This window comes from Symphalangus syndactylus, chromosome 16, assembly GCF_028878055.3.
Source record: "Symphalangus syndactylus isolate Jambi chromosome 16, NHGRI_mSymSyn1-v2.1_pri, whole genome shotgun sequence".
NCBI lineage: Eukaryota > Metazoa > Chordata > Mammalia > Primates > Hylobatidae > Symphalangus > Symphalangus syndactylus.
Window position 1 is genome coordinate 63825927 of NC_072438.2, and position 16286 is coordinate 63842212.

The 16286-nt window shown below is 42.0% G+C and overlaps 1 protein-coding gene across 2 annotated transcripts; it reads right to left on the minus strand.

Moving 5' to 3' along the window:
• Positions 1-1230: 1230 nt before the first annotated feature.
• Positions 1231-15763, minus strand: CARD6 (caspase recruitment domain family member 6). Of its 2 annotated transcripts, XM_055246130.2 has the most exons (3): positions 14925-15763; positions 12876-13433; positions 1231-4387 (listed from the first exon to the last, which is right to left on the minus strand). In XM_055246130.2, exons 1-3 carry the CDS (start codon positions 15205-15207, stop codon positions 2112-2114), a joined length of 3117 nt encoding a protein of 1038 aa, XP_055102105.1. In that variant the 5' UTR covers positions 15208-15763; the 3' UTR covers positions 1231-2111. The 2 variants fall into 2 exon arrangements, with proteins under 2 accessions (XP_055102105.1, XP_055102107.1); XM_055246132.2 differs by lacking the exon at positions 12876-13433 and having other exon boundaries at positions 14925-15402.
• Positions 15764-16286: the final 523 nt, after the last annotated feature.

Here is a 16286-nt window from a genome sequence, read left to right on the forward strand (position 1 = left end):
ATAATATGAATCTAATAAAAGTATAAATTTTGTGAATCTTAAGTTCTCTTTAACATTTTAGTGTTTTTTATAAACTTATCTTTTAACTTAAGAAAATTACAACTCTAAAATTGAAAACTCAATAACATTTTAAATTTGAATCATGAGGTATTAGTATATTAATACCAGACCCTCTAATAAGTCCAATTTTCTTACTATTACAAATATTTAAAATATTGTATTAGTCTGTTGTCACACTGCTATAAAGAACTACCTGAGGCCATGCACGGTGGCTCAAGCCTGTAATCCCAAAACTTTGGGAGGCTGAGGCAGGTAGATCACAAGGTCAGGAGTTCGAGACCAGCCTGGCCAACATGGTGAAACCCTGTCTCTACTAAAAATACAAAAATTAGCCAGGCATGGTGGCAGGCGCCTGTAGTCCCAGCTACTCGGGAGGCTGAGGCAGGAGAATCGCTTGAAGCTAGGAGGCGGAAGTTCAGTGAGCCAAGATCGGCGCGTGCCACTGCACTCCAGCCTGGGTGACAAAGCGAGATTCCATCTAAAAAAAAAAAAAGAACTATCTGAGACTGAGTAATTTATAAAGGAAAGAGGTTATTGACTCACAGATCTGCATGGCTGGGGAGGCCTCAGGAAACACAATCATGATGGAAGGTGAAGAGGAAGCAAGGTATGTCTTACGTGGCGACAGAAGACAGAGAGAACAAGGGGGTAAGTGGCACACTTTTAAACCATCAGATCTCGGCTGGACTTGGTGGCTCATGTCTGTGATCCCAGCAGTATGGGAGGCCAAGGTAGGTGGATTACTTGCGATCAGGAGTCTGAGACCAGCCTGGGCAACATGGTGAAACTGCATTTCTACTAAATACAAAAATTAGCTAAGTGTGGTGGCAGGCACCTGTAATCCCAGCTACTTGGGAGGATGAGGCAGGAAAATTGCTTCAACCTGGGAGGCAGAGGTTGCAATGAGCCAAGTTCATGTCACTGCACTCCAGCCTCGGTGACAGAGCAAGATTCCATCTCAAAAAAATAAAAATAAACCATCAGATCTTGTGAGAACTCACTCACTATCACAAGAACAGCAAGGAGGAAATGGGCCCCATAATCCAATCACCTCCCACCAGGTCCCTGGTCCCTCCTGAGGGACATGGGGATTACAATTCAAGAAAAGATTTGGGTGGAGACAGAGCCAAACCGTATCAAATATGAAACAAACATAGATCTTTCCCAAAGTTAATGCCAAATAATCAATTTTATTGGTTGTTAATTCATTATGTCTACCTATAAGGGTCAAATGAGAGTTTTACCATTCAAGCAAATTGGGGCTATTAGCAGAAGCTAGTTGATTTAACCACACCAAATAAGCAGGGTTATCTGCTCAGTGGCTGATATTGAACCAGAAACTTTTGACAAAGACACTTCTGGAGCAGCCAACAACTAAGACACTTTTTCGTCCTATTGTACAGTCACTTTGCAATTAGAGACCCTAACCCCATTCTTCTCCAAGTGGGGCTGTCTCATGGACCCCCATTCCCTGGGTGCAAGTTATACATTATCTAATAATACTCAAGATTGGATTCAATTATCTACTGCTTGATTCTAGTCTTAATTATTTAAATATTTTTCTTCTTGGTTAGGGATACGACTCTTACAGATATCTTAAAGATATCCAATTCGGGCTGGGCGTGGTGGCTCACACATGTAATCCCAACACTTTGAGAGGCCTAGGTGGGCGGATCACCTGAGGTCGGGAGTTCAAGACCAGCCTGACCAACATGGAGAAACCCTGCCTCTACTAAAAATACAAAATTAGCTGGGTGTGGTGGTGCATGCCTGTAATCCCAGCTACTCGAGAGGCTGAGGCAGGAGAATGACTTTAACCCAGGAGGCAGAGGTTGAGGTGAGCCGAGATCATGCCATTGCACTCCAGCCTGGGCAACAAGAGTGAAACTGTCTCAAACAAACAAAGATATCCAATTCGGTCATGTATATCTTTCTTTATTTTACATGCTAATGACAGTAGTCTTTTACTTTCATGGCAACTCTTCTGCTTACTATATGATAGGAATGGCCTGGATAAAGGATATGCTTTATAGATCTCTGGAGTTAGCTCTTTAATGCTTCCCTCCCCTCTTCGGCCCTGCTTTTGAGTGGTGTGCCTTAGCTTGTGAAGGATTGGTTGAGGATGACTTAGGTTGAGTGGGTCTGGGCTGAGAAGGCTTAGACTGGGGAGGCCGGGGCTGGCTTGGCTTAGGCTGAGTGGATTTGCATGGAGAAGGTTTAGTTTGGGAGGGCTTGGACTGACAGGATTTTGTCTGAGAGGGTTCAGATTGAGAGGGCACAGAATGGAAGGGTTTAGGCTGGGAGTGTTTGACTGTAGATGGGTTGGACTGATCGGATTTGAACTGAGAGCTCTTGGACATGGGATGGGACCCTATTTGGAGAGCTGGATTTGAAGCCCTACCCTGTGTCTTCATCTGGGTTCCTTGCTGAGAATCAGGTCTTAGTTTTTGTGTGGCTCCTGCTGGTTCAAAGGACTGAGGGTGAGGCTTTCCAATATGGGATGTTCTTATCAGTTTTCCAGTTGCTTCAGTTAACTCTGTTCCCCTGGTGCAAGCTTGCTGAGGCCATGGCTTCCCTACTGCTCTTGCTGGCTGTGAATCCAGGGAATAGGAGTGACCTATCTGGGAGGCTACTGCCTTAGACCTTTCAAGGGTTCCCATCATTTGTGGTCTCTCAGGGCAGGCCTGTACATGCTGACAAATGGGTCTTGGCAGTCTCCCAAATGTTCCATTCGAGTGACATCCCTGAGCAGCTCTGGAAAATTTCATGAATCTTTCACCTGAATAAAATATCTGGGGATGGAAGGATTGAATACCAAAATTTTTACCTCGGCCCTGGGCCCTTGCATTCTGAAGAGGCAAAGGACAGAACCACTTAGGCCTCTGCTCTGACCCAAAGGGGCGGCCCATAACCCAGGGGGCTTTCAAGGAAACATGGTTAAAGTTACCTCCAATTCTGGTGGGAAAGAGCCAGGAGTTCTCTAGAAGAGGCCTGAATACTGGGGTACCATAGAGATTCTGAACATTCTGGCTGAGCTCACATTGAGTCCCAGGCTCTCGAATTGGCATTAGAGCTTGGCTTTTAGATGAGCTTTTTAGCTGACTGTGTCTTTGCTGACCCTCACCTTCAGCTGTCCCAGCCATGTTTTCTCCAGAGGAAACTTGAATTCTCTGAGTGTTTTCAAAGTCTTCATCTACCTGAATCCCCAGCTCCCTGGCCAGGGCGGCCATATCCTCCATAGACACACATCTGAGGCAAGAAGAGAACATCACTTCCTGGAGGGCAGCTTGAAGGCCCTCCATGTTCTTCCTTCTATCCCCAGCATCTCCCCGCTCCCAAAACAGTAGCTGTGCTGACTTCAAGTTCAGTATCCTCTGAAAAATTTGAGCCTCTTCACTCTCTCTGGCTTGGGAACTAAGAACAAAGTAGCATCTTTCAATGGCAGCTTCTCCTAAAAACATTAGCAAGTCCCATTCCTTCTCACCTAGACAGTCAGTGAAAAAAAACACAGCTGAAGAAACTTCCATCAGAAAACCAAACTGAGTCCAAAAGCTTTCTAGATTTCCACGGAGATTAGCCAGAGCAACAGGCTTTTGGAAAAAACAGAGGTTTTCCTTTCTATCATCGCTATCAGGAAAACACCATGTTACCTCAACCAGGCCATCAGAGATCTGCCGGGGAAGCACCAAAAGAGGCAAATCTTGATGAAGAAAGATTTTGTGTGATTTCAACTGGGCAGGGCTGAGAAGTGCGTTGAGGATTCTGGACTTAGAAAAGCTACAGTATCCTAGACGCACAAAAGAGATGATAGGCATCTTCATGAGAGTCAGAAAATTTTCTGTATCCTCTGTAGGCCCCCCTGAAAACTGTGTTGACTGCTTCTTCACAATGTCCTTCATGGCCCCCAGCATTAAGATGCTTTTGTTGTTTTCTGCATCTGGCAGTAGCAGGGGAAGAGCAAACTGGCACTGATACATGTTTGACATGACTTGGCGTTGCAAAGAGCTATCTGAACACAGCATGGCGGCACAAAGGACGTCGAGGGGATTAATGGTTTGTATGTCTCGAATTTCCAAATTCTCCACTCCAGCCAGCAAATCCTCCTTGCTATCTTCATCCAGAACCTTGTGCCTGAAGATTGAATCCCTAGCCGTCACATCTAGTGCTTGAACTTTCATCAGGAAATTCCAGGCTAAGTCTCCTGGACTCTCCGGGGTCCACTTACGTCCTCGATCTAAGGAGAATTGTTTAACAAAATCTGGCAGAACCTTTCTGCTTCTATCCATGTTCAAACATAACAGGACGTCTTTAAACACCTTTTTTCTTTCTGTAGGAGAGAAGATAATAGTGAATGCCATGTTCAGAATTTCAATTTTCCTCATCGACTTCTTTTTTTGAGATAGTCTCACTCCATCACCTAGGCTGGAATCCAGGGGCGTGATCATCACCCTGGCTTAAGCAATCCTACCATCTCAGCCTCCCAAGTAGCTGAGACTACAGTCACCCACCACCATGCCTGGCTACTTTTTTTTTTAATAGAGATGGGGTCTTGCTATGTTGCCCAGGCTGATTTTGAACTCCTGGTCTCAAGCGAACCTCCCAAAGTGCTGGGATTACAGGCATGAGTCACTGTGCCCAGCCTGACTTTTAAAATTAAGTAAGTCATCTGCATTATTTTTTGCTTTGAGGCAGAGTTTGAAATAAAACTGTCACCCAGGCTGGAGTGCAATGGAGCCATCTCAGCTCACTGCAACCTCACCTCCTGGGTTCAAGCTATTCTTGTGTCTCAGCCTCCCAAGTAGCTGGGACTACAGGTGTGTGCCACCATGCCTGGCTAATTTTTGTATTTTTAGTAGAGATGGGATTTCACCATGTTGGCCAGGCTGGTCTTGAACTAGCCTCAAGTGATCAGCCTGCCTCAGCCTCCCAAAGTGCTAGGATAGACATAAGCCCCTACACCCGGTCTAATCTACATTTTCACTGCAAAAAGCTGAAACAATATAAATAAAGTGGAAGTCTCCTTTCACCATTCTGGCAAGTCAGCTTCGTTTTTAGGGGAGATATCAATATGGTACAGTATATTTGCTTCCCATCCTTTTTCTCTGCAAGTACTTAAGTATGCATGCATATATAGAAATATACAGTTTTACTTACTAGATGCTATTTTTTTTTTTTTTTGAGATGGAGTCTGGCTCTGTCACCCAGGCTAGAGTGCAGTGGCAAGATCTCAGCTCACTGCAACATCCACCTCCTGGGTTCAAGTAATTCTCCCAGCCTCAGCCTCCTGAGTAGCTGGGATTATAGGCATGTGCCACCACACCCAGCTAATTTTTGTATTTTTGTAGGGATGGGGTTTCACCATGTTGGCCAGGCTGATCTCGAACTCCTGACCTCAAGTAATCCACCTGCCTCAGCCTCCTAAAGTGAGGGATTATGGGCATGAGCCACCGTGCCCAGCCCATGCTATTTTTTTTTACATAAATGATATTATACTAAACAAATGATTCTTCAGCTTCTTTTCACTTAGTGGTATTCCTTGTAAATTATTTCAAGTCAGCATATATACTGATCTACCTAACTCATTTTAGCTATTTCATGGTACTCCATGGTTTGGATGGATGTAACTATTTAACAATTGCCTATGGATGATCATTTAGGATTTTTATTTTTAAAAATGTGCTAACATTTACATGGAGCAATGAAAAAAATCTTGCTAATGTTAAATTATACACATCTATGAGAAATACTCTAGGTTGATACTGGTTTCCTTTTTTTTTTTTTTGGAGACGGTGTCTCACTCTGTCGCCAGGCTGGAGTGCAGTGGCTCGATCTCGGCTCACTGCAACTTCCACCTCTTCGGTTCAAGTGATTCTCCTGTCTCACCCTCCCGAGTAGCTGGGACTACAGGCGCCTGCTGTCACGCCCAGCTAATTTTTTTTTCTTTTTTTTTTTTTTTTTTTGTATTTTAGTAGAGATGGTTCACCGTGTTGCCCAGGCTGGTCTCGAACTCCTGAGCTCAGGCAATCCACCCTCCTCAGCCTCCCAAAGTGCTAGGATTACAGGTGTGAGCCACTGCGCCTGGCTTTTCGATTTTTTTTTTTTTTTTTTTTTTGAGATGGAGTGTCACTCTGTCACCCAGGCTGGAGTGCAGTGGCACAATCTCAGCTCACTGAAACCTCCACCTCCTGGGTTCAAGTGATTCTCCTGCCTCAGCCTCCCGAGTAGCTGGGACCATATGCGGGTGCCACCACACCTGGCTAATTTTTTGTATTTTTAGTAGAGATGGGGTTTCACTATGTCAGCCAGGATGGTCTCGATCTCCTGACCTCATGATGCACCTGCCTCGGCCTCCCAAAGTCCTGGGATTATAGGCGTGAGCCACCGCACCTGGCCGATACTGGTTCTTTCTTAAATTTATCTCTTGCTGAAGTTTACAGGAACTGAAGATTTTATTTCCTTCAAAGTTTTTCTCAGAGTTTACATGCTATACCTAATTTTTCCTGATCTCCCATTTTCCAAACTATCTTCTACCTACTTTTTTTTTTTTTTTTTTTGAGACAGAGTCTTGTACTGTTACCTATGCTGGAGTGCAGTGGTGCAATCTCAGCTCACTGCAATCTCAACTTCCTGGGCTCAGGTGATCCTCCTGCCTCAGCCTTCGGAATAGCTGGGACCACAAGTGCACACCATCAACCCCACCTAACTTTTCATTTCTTCATTTTGTAGAGACAGTGTTTCACCATTTTGCCCAGGCTGGTCTCAACTCCTGGGCTCAATTAATCTGCCTGCCTCGGCCTCCCAAAGTGTTGGGATTGTAGGCATAAGCCACCCTGGCTGGTCTGCCTACTTCTTATAAATACAGAGATAGTACATAACAGAGAGAGACGATCAGACTGGATTTTGTACTCCTGACAGATGGCCAGCTAGCGTAAAAATGTAAAATTACCTTTAAAAATAGCCTTGAAGAAACAACAGAAATAAGAGAAAAGCATGGATTTTAGGAATTCATAAAAGTAACTATAAGAAGCCTTTGAGTAGTCTCAAAGTTGCTTCAACTGATATATGTGTTGGGGCAAAAAGGTGAGGGGGAAGTTGAATCTAGCATGAAGAGTTCACAGAGGAAGCAGTGAGAGAATAGGTTGCAGGACAGCCTTTAAGTTCTGCTTTTTCCTATCTCATACTTTGCCTTAGGAAAACAATTCTCTACTTCTTCAGCCAGAAATTGGTACCCATGGCTGGGTGCAGTGGCTCACACCTATAATCCCAGCACTTTGGGAGGCTGAGGTGGGCAGATCACTTGAGGTCAGGAGTTCGAGACCAGCCTGACCAACATAGTGACACCCCGTCTCTACTAAAAATACAAAAATTAGCCAGGTGTGGTGGCAGGTGCCTGTAGTCCCAGCTACTCAGGAGGCTGAGGCAGGAGAATCACTTGAACCCAGGAGGTGGAGGTTGCAGGGTTGCAGTGAGCTGAGATTGTGGCCCTGCACTCCAGCCTGTCATCTCAAAAAAAAGAAAGTCATCAGTACCCACAGGATCCAAGCCAGGCATGTTGACAAGGTAATAACAGTGTCACTATGGAGCAGATCAAAGCAACAGAGTAAATGTACACACAAAACAGAGATGTATCCAATTAAGGACAGAGCTAGGTGAAAAAAGTAAGCAATAATATCAGGAAACTAATCTCAATTTTATAAATTAACAATTCATAAAAATAACTCAGCTAAGGCAAAAAGAAATAAACAGAGATTTCAGCTGCCACCCATGGAAAAGGAGTCTAAATTTTGAATTTAAGTACAGTTAGGTTAACTGGAGACAAAAACAGACCAAAATAATATTCAGACTCTTGGGAGACATATAACAATCTAGAGTCTCTATGACCTATTATATACAATGGATAGAACACAATCCAAAGCTAATAAACACAGGAAGAAACAGGAAATGTAACTCATACTCAATGGACACTGACTCCAAAATGACCCAGATGTTAGATTTAGCATATAAGAATTTTACAGTAAGTCATGGTGGCTCATGCCTGTAATTCCAAAACAGTGGGAGGCTGAGGCAGGAGGATCACTTGAGCCCAGGAGTTCAAAACCAGCCTGGGCAACATCGTGAAAACCCTGTCTCTACAAAAAATACAAAATTAACCAGGCCTGGCAGTCTGTGCCTGTAGCCCTAGCTACTTGAGAGGCCGAGGTGGGAGGATGGCTTAAGCCTCAGCCTAGGAGGTTGAGGCTGCAGTGAGCTAAGATTGTGCCACTGCACTCTAGCCTGAGCAACAGAATAAGACTCTGTCTCAAAAAAAAAAAAAAAAACAATTAAAATTAAATAAGTCCACAATGAATGATTAAACAGGAATTCTCAGAAAAAAATGTAAAGTATTTTTGAACAGGAAATTCTGGAATTAAAAATCACAATATATGAATGTGTTTAAAATCACTAGATGGGCCAACAACTAATTGGAGATGACAGAAGAAAGTAAATATCTAACCTGAAGAACAGAGAGAAAAAATATTAAAGAAAACTGAGCAGAGTCTCTGGAACCTGTAGAACAATACTTTTAAAACTCTAAAATTCATGTACTTGAAGTCTCAGAAAGAGAGAAGAGAAGAAGTGAGAAAGAAAAAGATCTCGGTAAATAACGGCTGAAAAGTTTCCAAATCTGATTAAAAGTTTTTTTATAGATTCAGGAAACTCTGCAAACACTAAGAGAAAAAAAAAAATCACCCCTAGACACATCAGAGTCAACTGCTCAAAAAAAATTAAGAAAAAATCTTGAAAACAACCAGAGATAAATGACACAGCACTTACAGAGGATCAATGACAAAATGACTGAAGATTTAGCATCAGAAACAACAGAAGCTAAAAGACAGAGGAATGGCATCCATAACATGTTAAAGGCAAAAGTTGTAGAATCCTATATCCAGCAAAAGCAACCTTCTGGAATGAAGGCAAAATAAAAATATCTTTCAATAAACAAAAGCTAAGAGAATTTACCACCAGCAGACTTGTACTAAGAGAAATAATAAATAAATTTTTCAGGCTAAAGGAAAATAATATAAAACGAAAAACTGGATCTTCAGGAAAAAAGAAAGGCCACAGGGAAAGGTAAACGTATTGGTTCCACCCAGTAGTTGAATCCAACAACAAGCTGGAGGGGGAAGAGAGTCAATTGATACTGTCTATACAAGCTGACCTTCTATAGTGCAGAGCACACAAGGCAATAGTTTAAGCTTTTCTGAGACTGTGACACTGTGATATTTTTTACGTAAAATTTCACATGACAAAAGGCATGAAGACCTTCCTTTGAGTTAGAACAATTTTTTTCAGTTCTTAGCTGCACAGACAAATATTACTTGGGAAAGAAACAAAGAATAGCCACATGCCTCAGTTAACTAGAGTGGATGGGCAGCCATTAGAATTACATTGCAGATCATAACTACATTATTATTAAGACTTTTCTTGATCTGTTTTGCTAAAGATGTTAGATTGACTGTAATAATGTCCCCAATTAATGGCCTTCTGGTATCCATAGTCTTTGCTATCTTATTTTGCAAGAAGTAGAACTTGTTTTCCCCCAACCCTAAACCTGGCTTTGAGACTTGCTTTTGTCAACAGAATGTGGCAGAAGTAATGGTGTGATGGGTTGAAGTTTGTCTCCCTCAAAAAGATGTGAAGTCCCCCAGTAATGCAGAATGTGGCTTTATTTTGTAAATAGCATCTTTATCTTTACAGAGGTAATTAAGTTAAAATAAGGTCATGGGGAGGGGGGGCCTAAATCAGTATAATTGGTGTCTTAATAAAAAAGAAAAATTTAGACACAGAGACATGCACAGAGGATAGATGATGTGAAGAGACACAGGGAGAAAATGGTCATCTGTAAGTCAAGGAATGCACGAAGCTACCAGGGGCTAGGAGAGAAGCCTGAGACAAATCCTTCCTAGCACCTCCGGAGGGAGCATGACCCTGCTGATACCTTGATACCAGGCTTCTGGCTTCCTGAACTGTGAGACAATAAATTTTTGTTGTTCTAAAGCCACTCATTTGTGGTACTTCGTTACAGCAGCCCTAGGAAACAACACAGATGGCATAGATGGCATGATGATCATTCTAAAGCTAAGGCTCAAAAGGCGTTCACTACTTCTCTGTCTCCCCCCCCGCCCCCACCACCTTGCTCTCTCTCCCTCTCTCTCTCCTTTACCCTCATCATAAGAATATACTTGGCCAGGCACGGTGGCTCATGCCCATAATCCCAGCACTTTGGGAGGCTGAGGTGGGTGGATCACCTGAGGTCAAGAGTTCGAGACCAGCCTGGACTACATGGTGAAACCCCATCTCTACTAAAAATACAAAAATTAGCCAGCCGTGGTAGTGGGCATCTGTAATCCCAGCTACTCAGGAGGCTGAGGCAGGAGAATTGCTTGAACCCAGGAGGCAGAGGTTGCAGTGAGCCAAGATCATGCCACCGCACTCCAGCCTGGGCAAGAGTGAGCCTCCAACTCAAAAAAAAAAAAAAAAAAAATAGAATATACTGCATCTATTCTGAAAACAAGCCCAGAGTAGCCTGCTAGAATATGAGAGACCAACCTTCAACCACCTCATCACAGATGCATGAGTGAACCCAGGGAAGACCAGCAGAACTGCCCAGCCAACCACAGACATGTGAACAATAATAAACTCTCAGTGTTTGAAGTGACCGAATTTTCAGATGATTTGTTATGTAGCATTATTGAGGCCAGGAGTTCAAGACCAGCCTGGGCAACATGGTGAAACTCAGTCAGTACCTGATACAGAAAAAAAAATTTCATGAAAACAAAACAATATGTAAGAGACGCACTGCAATATTAGAATGTTACCTATGGAAGAAGGTAAATGGGAAATGGAGAAAAAAACAGAATAGATAAACAGGGGATTTTTGCAGAATAATGATGATACTATGCAATGAATTAATTAATTCAACCCTATGCACCAAATAAAATAAATAAATAAAAATTAAGAATGGGGCCCCAAAATAATCATGTATTAAGAAGTTATTTGGGGGTGGGGCAACAGGCATGGGTTGAATTATGTCCCTCACAAAATTCATATGTTGAAATCCTAACCACCAGTACCTCAGAATGTGATGTTATTTGGAAATAGGGCCATTGCAGATGTAATTAGTTTTAATAATGTTATTAGGGTGGGTCCTAATCCAATATGACTGGTGTCCTTTTTTATTTTGGCCAAAGGGGTGCACACTCAGGGACAAGGCCATTTGAAGGTGAAGGCATATCAGAGGGATGCTTGCATAAGCCAAGCAGTGTCAATGATTTCCAGCAAACCACCAGGAAAGCTAGGATCCTTCAGATCACATCCTTCAGAAGGAAGCAATCCTTGTCCAGGCGCAGTGGCCCATGCCTTAATCCCAGCATTTTAGGAGGCCGAGGTGGGTGGATTACTTGAGGTTAGGAATTGGAGACCAGCCTGGCCAACATGGTGAAATCTCGTCTCTACTAAAACTACAAAAATTAGCCAGGAGTGGCGGCACGCACCTGTAATCCCAGCTACTTGGGGAGCTGAGGCAGGTGAATCGCTTGAACCCGGGAGGCGGAGGGTACAGTGAGCAAGGTTGCACCATTGCACTCTAGCCTGGGCAACAGAGCGAGACTGTTTCAAAAAAAAAAAAAAGAAGGAACCAACCCTGTCAGTACTTTGATTTCAGATTTCTAGCCTCCAAAGGAATGAGACAAGAAATCTATGTTTATTGTTTAAGCCACTGATTTTGTGGTATTTTGTTACAGCATCCCTCACAAACTGATACAAGGTGTGATGAGGAAGAAATGACTCTCTTCCTACCCATAAGTGGATTGTGAGTTCCCAAGATTTGAAATGAATGTGAGATGGTAGTTACATTTTCATCCTCTACTCAGAACTTAGTGATGTTTATTTTCCCAGGCAATATCACTCCAATGAAACACTTCTTATATTTTGAATTTTCATTAAGAAATATTCAGATTTGGCCAGGTGCAGTGGCTCACACCTGTAATCCCAGCATTGTGGGTGGCCAAGGTGGGCAGATCACTTGAGCCCAGGAGTTTGAGACCGCTTGAGCAACACGGCAAAATCCCATCTTTACAAAATACAAAATTAGCCTGGAGTGGTGGCTGGCACCTGTAACACTAGCTACTCAGGAGGCTGAGGTAGGAGGATCACCTGAGCCTGGGAGGTAGAGGCTGCAGTGAGCGAGATTGTGCCACTGCACTCCAGCCTGAGTGAGACCCTGTCTCAAAAAAATTTTTTTAATAAAGAAATATTCAGATTCAAGATACAAATAAAATTCTCATCAAGATGGCATTATGTGGACTGGATCAAGCCAAGTAACAATATTTTGGGATCTTAGCCATTTACTGACTGTTTTCACTTAAATAGTCAAACCCATAATCCCCACGTCTCTCTGGTCACAGAGGCACTAAAATAACTAAAGTGGTTTAACCTGAGGAATAGGTTAGCCTGAAATTAATGATTAGCAACTCCTTGTATGTATAATGGGAAATTACGATTGGCAACTCCTTATACGAACTACAGAAATTTACAAACTGACAATCAATATTTACTTTTGCTTATGCTGTCCATCATTTCCTAGGTCCTGGGAGCTCCTTTAAGTCAACACCTACCTCGAGGAGATTCCAGGTCAGAGAGACACGAGGAATTTCTTAGTAGTTGATTTTCTGCTGACGTCTGTCCCTTTTTCATCTCCCATCCCCATTATGTCATGGCAAGCTTATTAACTTATTAAGTTGTTGCCTAACTAACTATACATGATATTTCCATACCTTCTATACTTTTCTCCTGTTCCTCCTCCAATGAAAGGCTGGTTTCTGATTCCTCATAACCTGGTTCTTCACCGGAGAACTCTGTGGTTTCTGAATTCTCAAAGTCCTCTTCACCATCATATCCAACGTGCTCTGGGTCATCATAAACCTCCTCTTCCACAGTGGCTTCTGCATCTTCAGGGGAGTCAACAGATCCTAGATATTCCTCTTTTCCTAAGTATAAAGAATCATCTAGCTCCTCATATCTCTGTCCATCCTTTATATATGTAATAGTTGCTGGAACTTCATATCCAGCTTTCTCAACTGAATATGATGATGTGACTTCTGGTGTGTCATATTCCTTCTCATTCTTCCTGGCAGACAAAGCTGTTTCCTTATAACTAGTTTTCTTGTCCCTGAAAAACTCAGAGGTTTCCAAATCCAAGTGTTCCTTCTCACTGAAGAACACTGTGATCTCAGGGGCCTCAGGCTGTTTTATTCCAGGAGAAAAAGCATCTTCTGAATTATTGCTTGCCCCCATAGATTGAGGAGGTACTATATTCTCATGTTTTAAAACTTCTGCAAAGAAAAGAATTGTTTTTCCCAATTAAGAAAAAGAAGCTGTATAATAGCTAGAGTTCCTGAGGCCTCAAAGCATCATCCCTCTTCTTTTATTTATTTATTTTTTTTTTTTTTTTGAGACAGAGTTTCACTCTTGTTGCCCAGGCTGGAGTGCAATGGCACGATCTGGGCTCACTGCAACCTCTACCTCCCAGGTTCAAGTGGTTCCCCTGCCTCAGTCTCCCAAGTAGCTGGGATTACAGGCATGCGCCATCATGCTCAGCTAATTTTTGTATTTTTAGTAGAGACAGGGTTTCACTATGTTGGTCAGGCTGGTCTCAAACTCCTGACCTCAGGTGATCCACCTGCCCTGGCCTCCCAAAGTGCTGGGATTACAGGCATGAGCCACCGTGCCCAGCCACCTCTTATTTCACTGGAGGACAGGAATACCTAACACCTCCTATATAACTTGCATGTCAACATATCAACTTTCAGAACTTTCTTTTTTCCACTAAAAAAAAAAAAATCAGACCACACCACTGTCTTGCTTAAAGTTTGAGTCCTTCCTAGCAACCTTACAGGGTAAGCAAATAAAACAAAAAATTTGAATCATATGAACAGTGTTTACTTGTGGACTTACTGTGACTCACAACAGACTCAGGTCTCCTGGAGTCATTGCTAATGAAATCTGATCACAAATAATTTCTAATCAGTAAGCAAATGGCTCTAATTTGGAATAGTGTGCTTTAGAAATAATAAAAATTTCTAAGCATATAAATCTTGTCCTAAATTAGGTATCATTAACATTCATCTTTTTATCTGAGCCTCTACCTCTCTAACATCCCTTAAAATAATTTTGAATTTTTTTTAGATTCCTAGAAAAGGAGCTACACCTAGTCCTAGTAGTAATTTAAAGAATTGCTAAACAACTGGAAGAATTGCTTTTTCATGGACTACTAGTTATCTCTGAACCATTTAAGAATTAGCACTGGAATCGCTCCAGAAAACAGCTGCTGCTGGCATTCTTATCACCAAAAAAATGAAACTACTGATTTGCCATCTATGTGTTAAAAATTATTTTCCTTGCATTTTCAAAATGGCTATACTAAGTGAAAGATACAACTTGTGGTCTTGGCACTGTAAATATCCACGCATTCACCTACTTGAAAAACAAACCCAGGATGGTGTTATTATCAAAGTATTTTCCTTCCAACTGTGAGATTTCAGCATGTTACTGCCAGAATAATGAGCGATTTATGTTAGCATTAAAACAACTGCAAGTTTTGAATACAGTCTGAAAAACAAATTATCGATTCCGTAAACCAATAAGATGTTAAATTTCAGAAACTTTTTAAATTCCAGTTCTTCCCTATTTCATATTTCGATGAAAATTATCTCCAGAAAAAGACTAACAAAAATAAAAGGCAACAATTTTCTTTCATTTTTTTTTCTTTTTCAGAAAGTCTGCCCCCTCCCTCTCACCCCAAAAAGTATACAAAGTCAACTTACCATGCCTTAAGCCGCAAATGGCAGCTGACTGTGGAAAAGTACTAAATAAACACTTGAGAAAATGCTGACAGGTCGCCTCTCCCTTTTTCTGTACCAAAATTAACAGCTTCCGACTTTTCTTCAGGAGATCTGTAACATTCTCCAGAGTCTCATACTCTTCCTCAGAAATCAGCCTCCGAGAAGTTAACGTGTCTAAGATAGAATCAGGATCATGTTGGAGGATTTCAAGCAACTTTTTTCTTTCTCTTTCTATGATTTCTGAGGGAGTACTCTCGGTAGCCATTGTTCCTGTTTCCTCTAAACCAGGAAATGGATTATGAAATCATCCTAATGAATAAGTAAAAGTTAAAAAAAGAATGACAAAGAACAATTCTGTTTGGCTAGGCTTTAACATGTCAACGATGCCTAGTGTTGGAGAGTGCAGATACAAGCAGTGGGGCAACCCAGCTCGGAGCACTCTCTGATCCGGGGTCCTTGTGGATTATTTATCTGCTCTTTTGAAGTCTTGATAAATTCTCACCATGACTCAAACCCAGGGTCACCTCCTCCAAGAAGTCGGTCTTGAACTTCAGGTTGGACTAGGTATTCCCTGCTCAGAGAACTATACTATGATGCCAAGAATGTAAATTATTGATATTTGAGCCGGCCGGGCGCGGTGGCTCACGCCTGTAATCCCAGCACTTTGGGAGGCCGAGACGGGCGGATCACGAGGTCAGGAGTTCAAGACTAGCCTGGCCGACATAGTGAAACCTCGTCTCTACTAAAAATACAAAAAAAATTAGCCGGGCGTGGTGGTGGGCGCCTGTAGTCCCAGCTACTCGGGAGGCTGAGGCAGGAGAATGGCGTGAACCCCGGGGGCAGAGGTTGCAGTGAGCTGAGGGCTCGCCACTACACTCCAGCCTGGGTGACAGAGTGAGACTCTGACTCAAAAAATAAAAAATAAAAATAAAAAAAGATATTTGGCAGGCATCTGGCAATATACAGCAATAAATAAATAAAATTGAAGACAGACAAAAATAAAACTTCATATCCTTCAACCCAGCTATTCCAGTTCTAGGAAATTATCTTAAGGAAATAATCAAGCAAATGCCCAAAGATGTATGTACAAGAATCTGCATTACAACATTGTTTACAACAGTAGAAAATTGAAAATAACCAAAATTGGGGTTTAGGGAATAAATATTGACATGTCGACGGTGAAACACCAAAGAACTGTTAAAAAGGATAAAGTACATCTCTACATATTGACAAGTAATGATATCCATGATATATTGCTATGGAAACAGCAAGTTATAGATCTCATTTTTGTATTAAAAAACTTAATGTGTATATAGTATATGTATGTAATATGTGTATACAGAT

What these genes read in the sequence shown, in the direction of transcription:
- CARD6 (XM_055246130.2), bottom strand. Translation starts at nt 15,207, where the DNA reads ATGGCTACCGAGAGTACTCCCTCAGAAATCATAGAAAGAGAAAGAAAA. An exon ending in CATTTGCGGCTTAAGGCATG is followed by an intron (nt 13,434 to 14,924) that starts GTAAGTTGACTT and finishes TTTTCTTTGCAG; the next exon opens with AAGTTTTAAAACATGAGAAT. An exon ending in ACAGGAGAAAAGTATAGAAG is followed by an intron (nt 4,388 to 12,875) that starts GTATGGAAATAT and finishes TCTCTCCTACAG; the next exon opens with AAAGAAAAAAGGTGTTTAAA.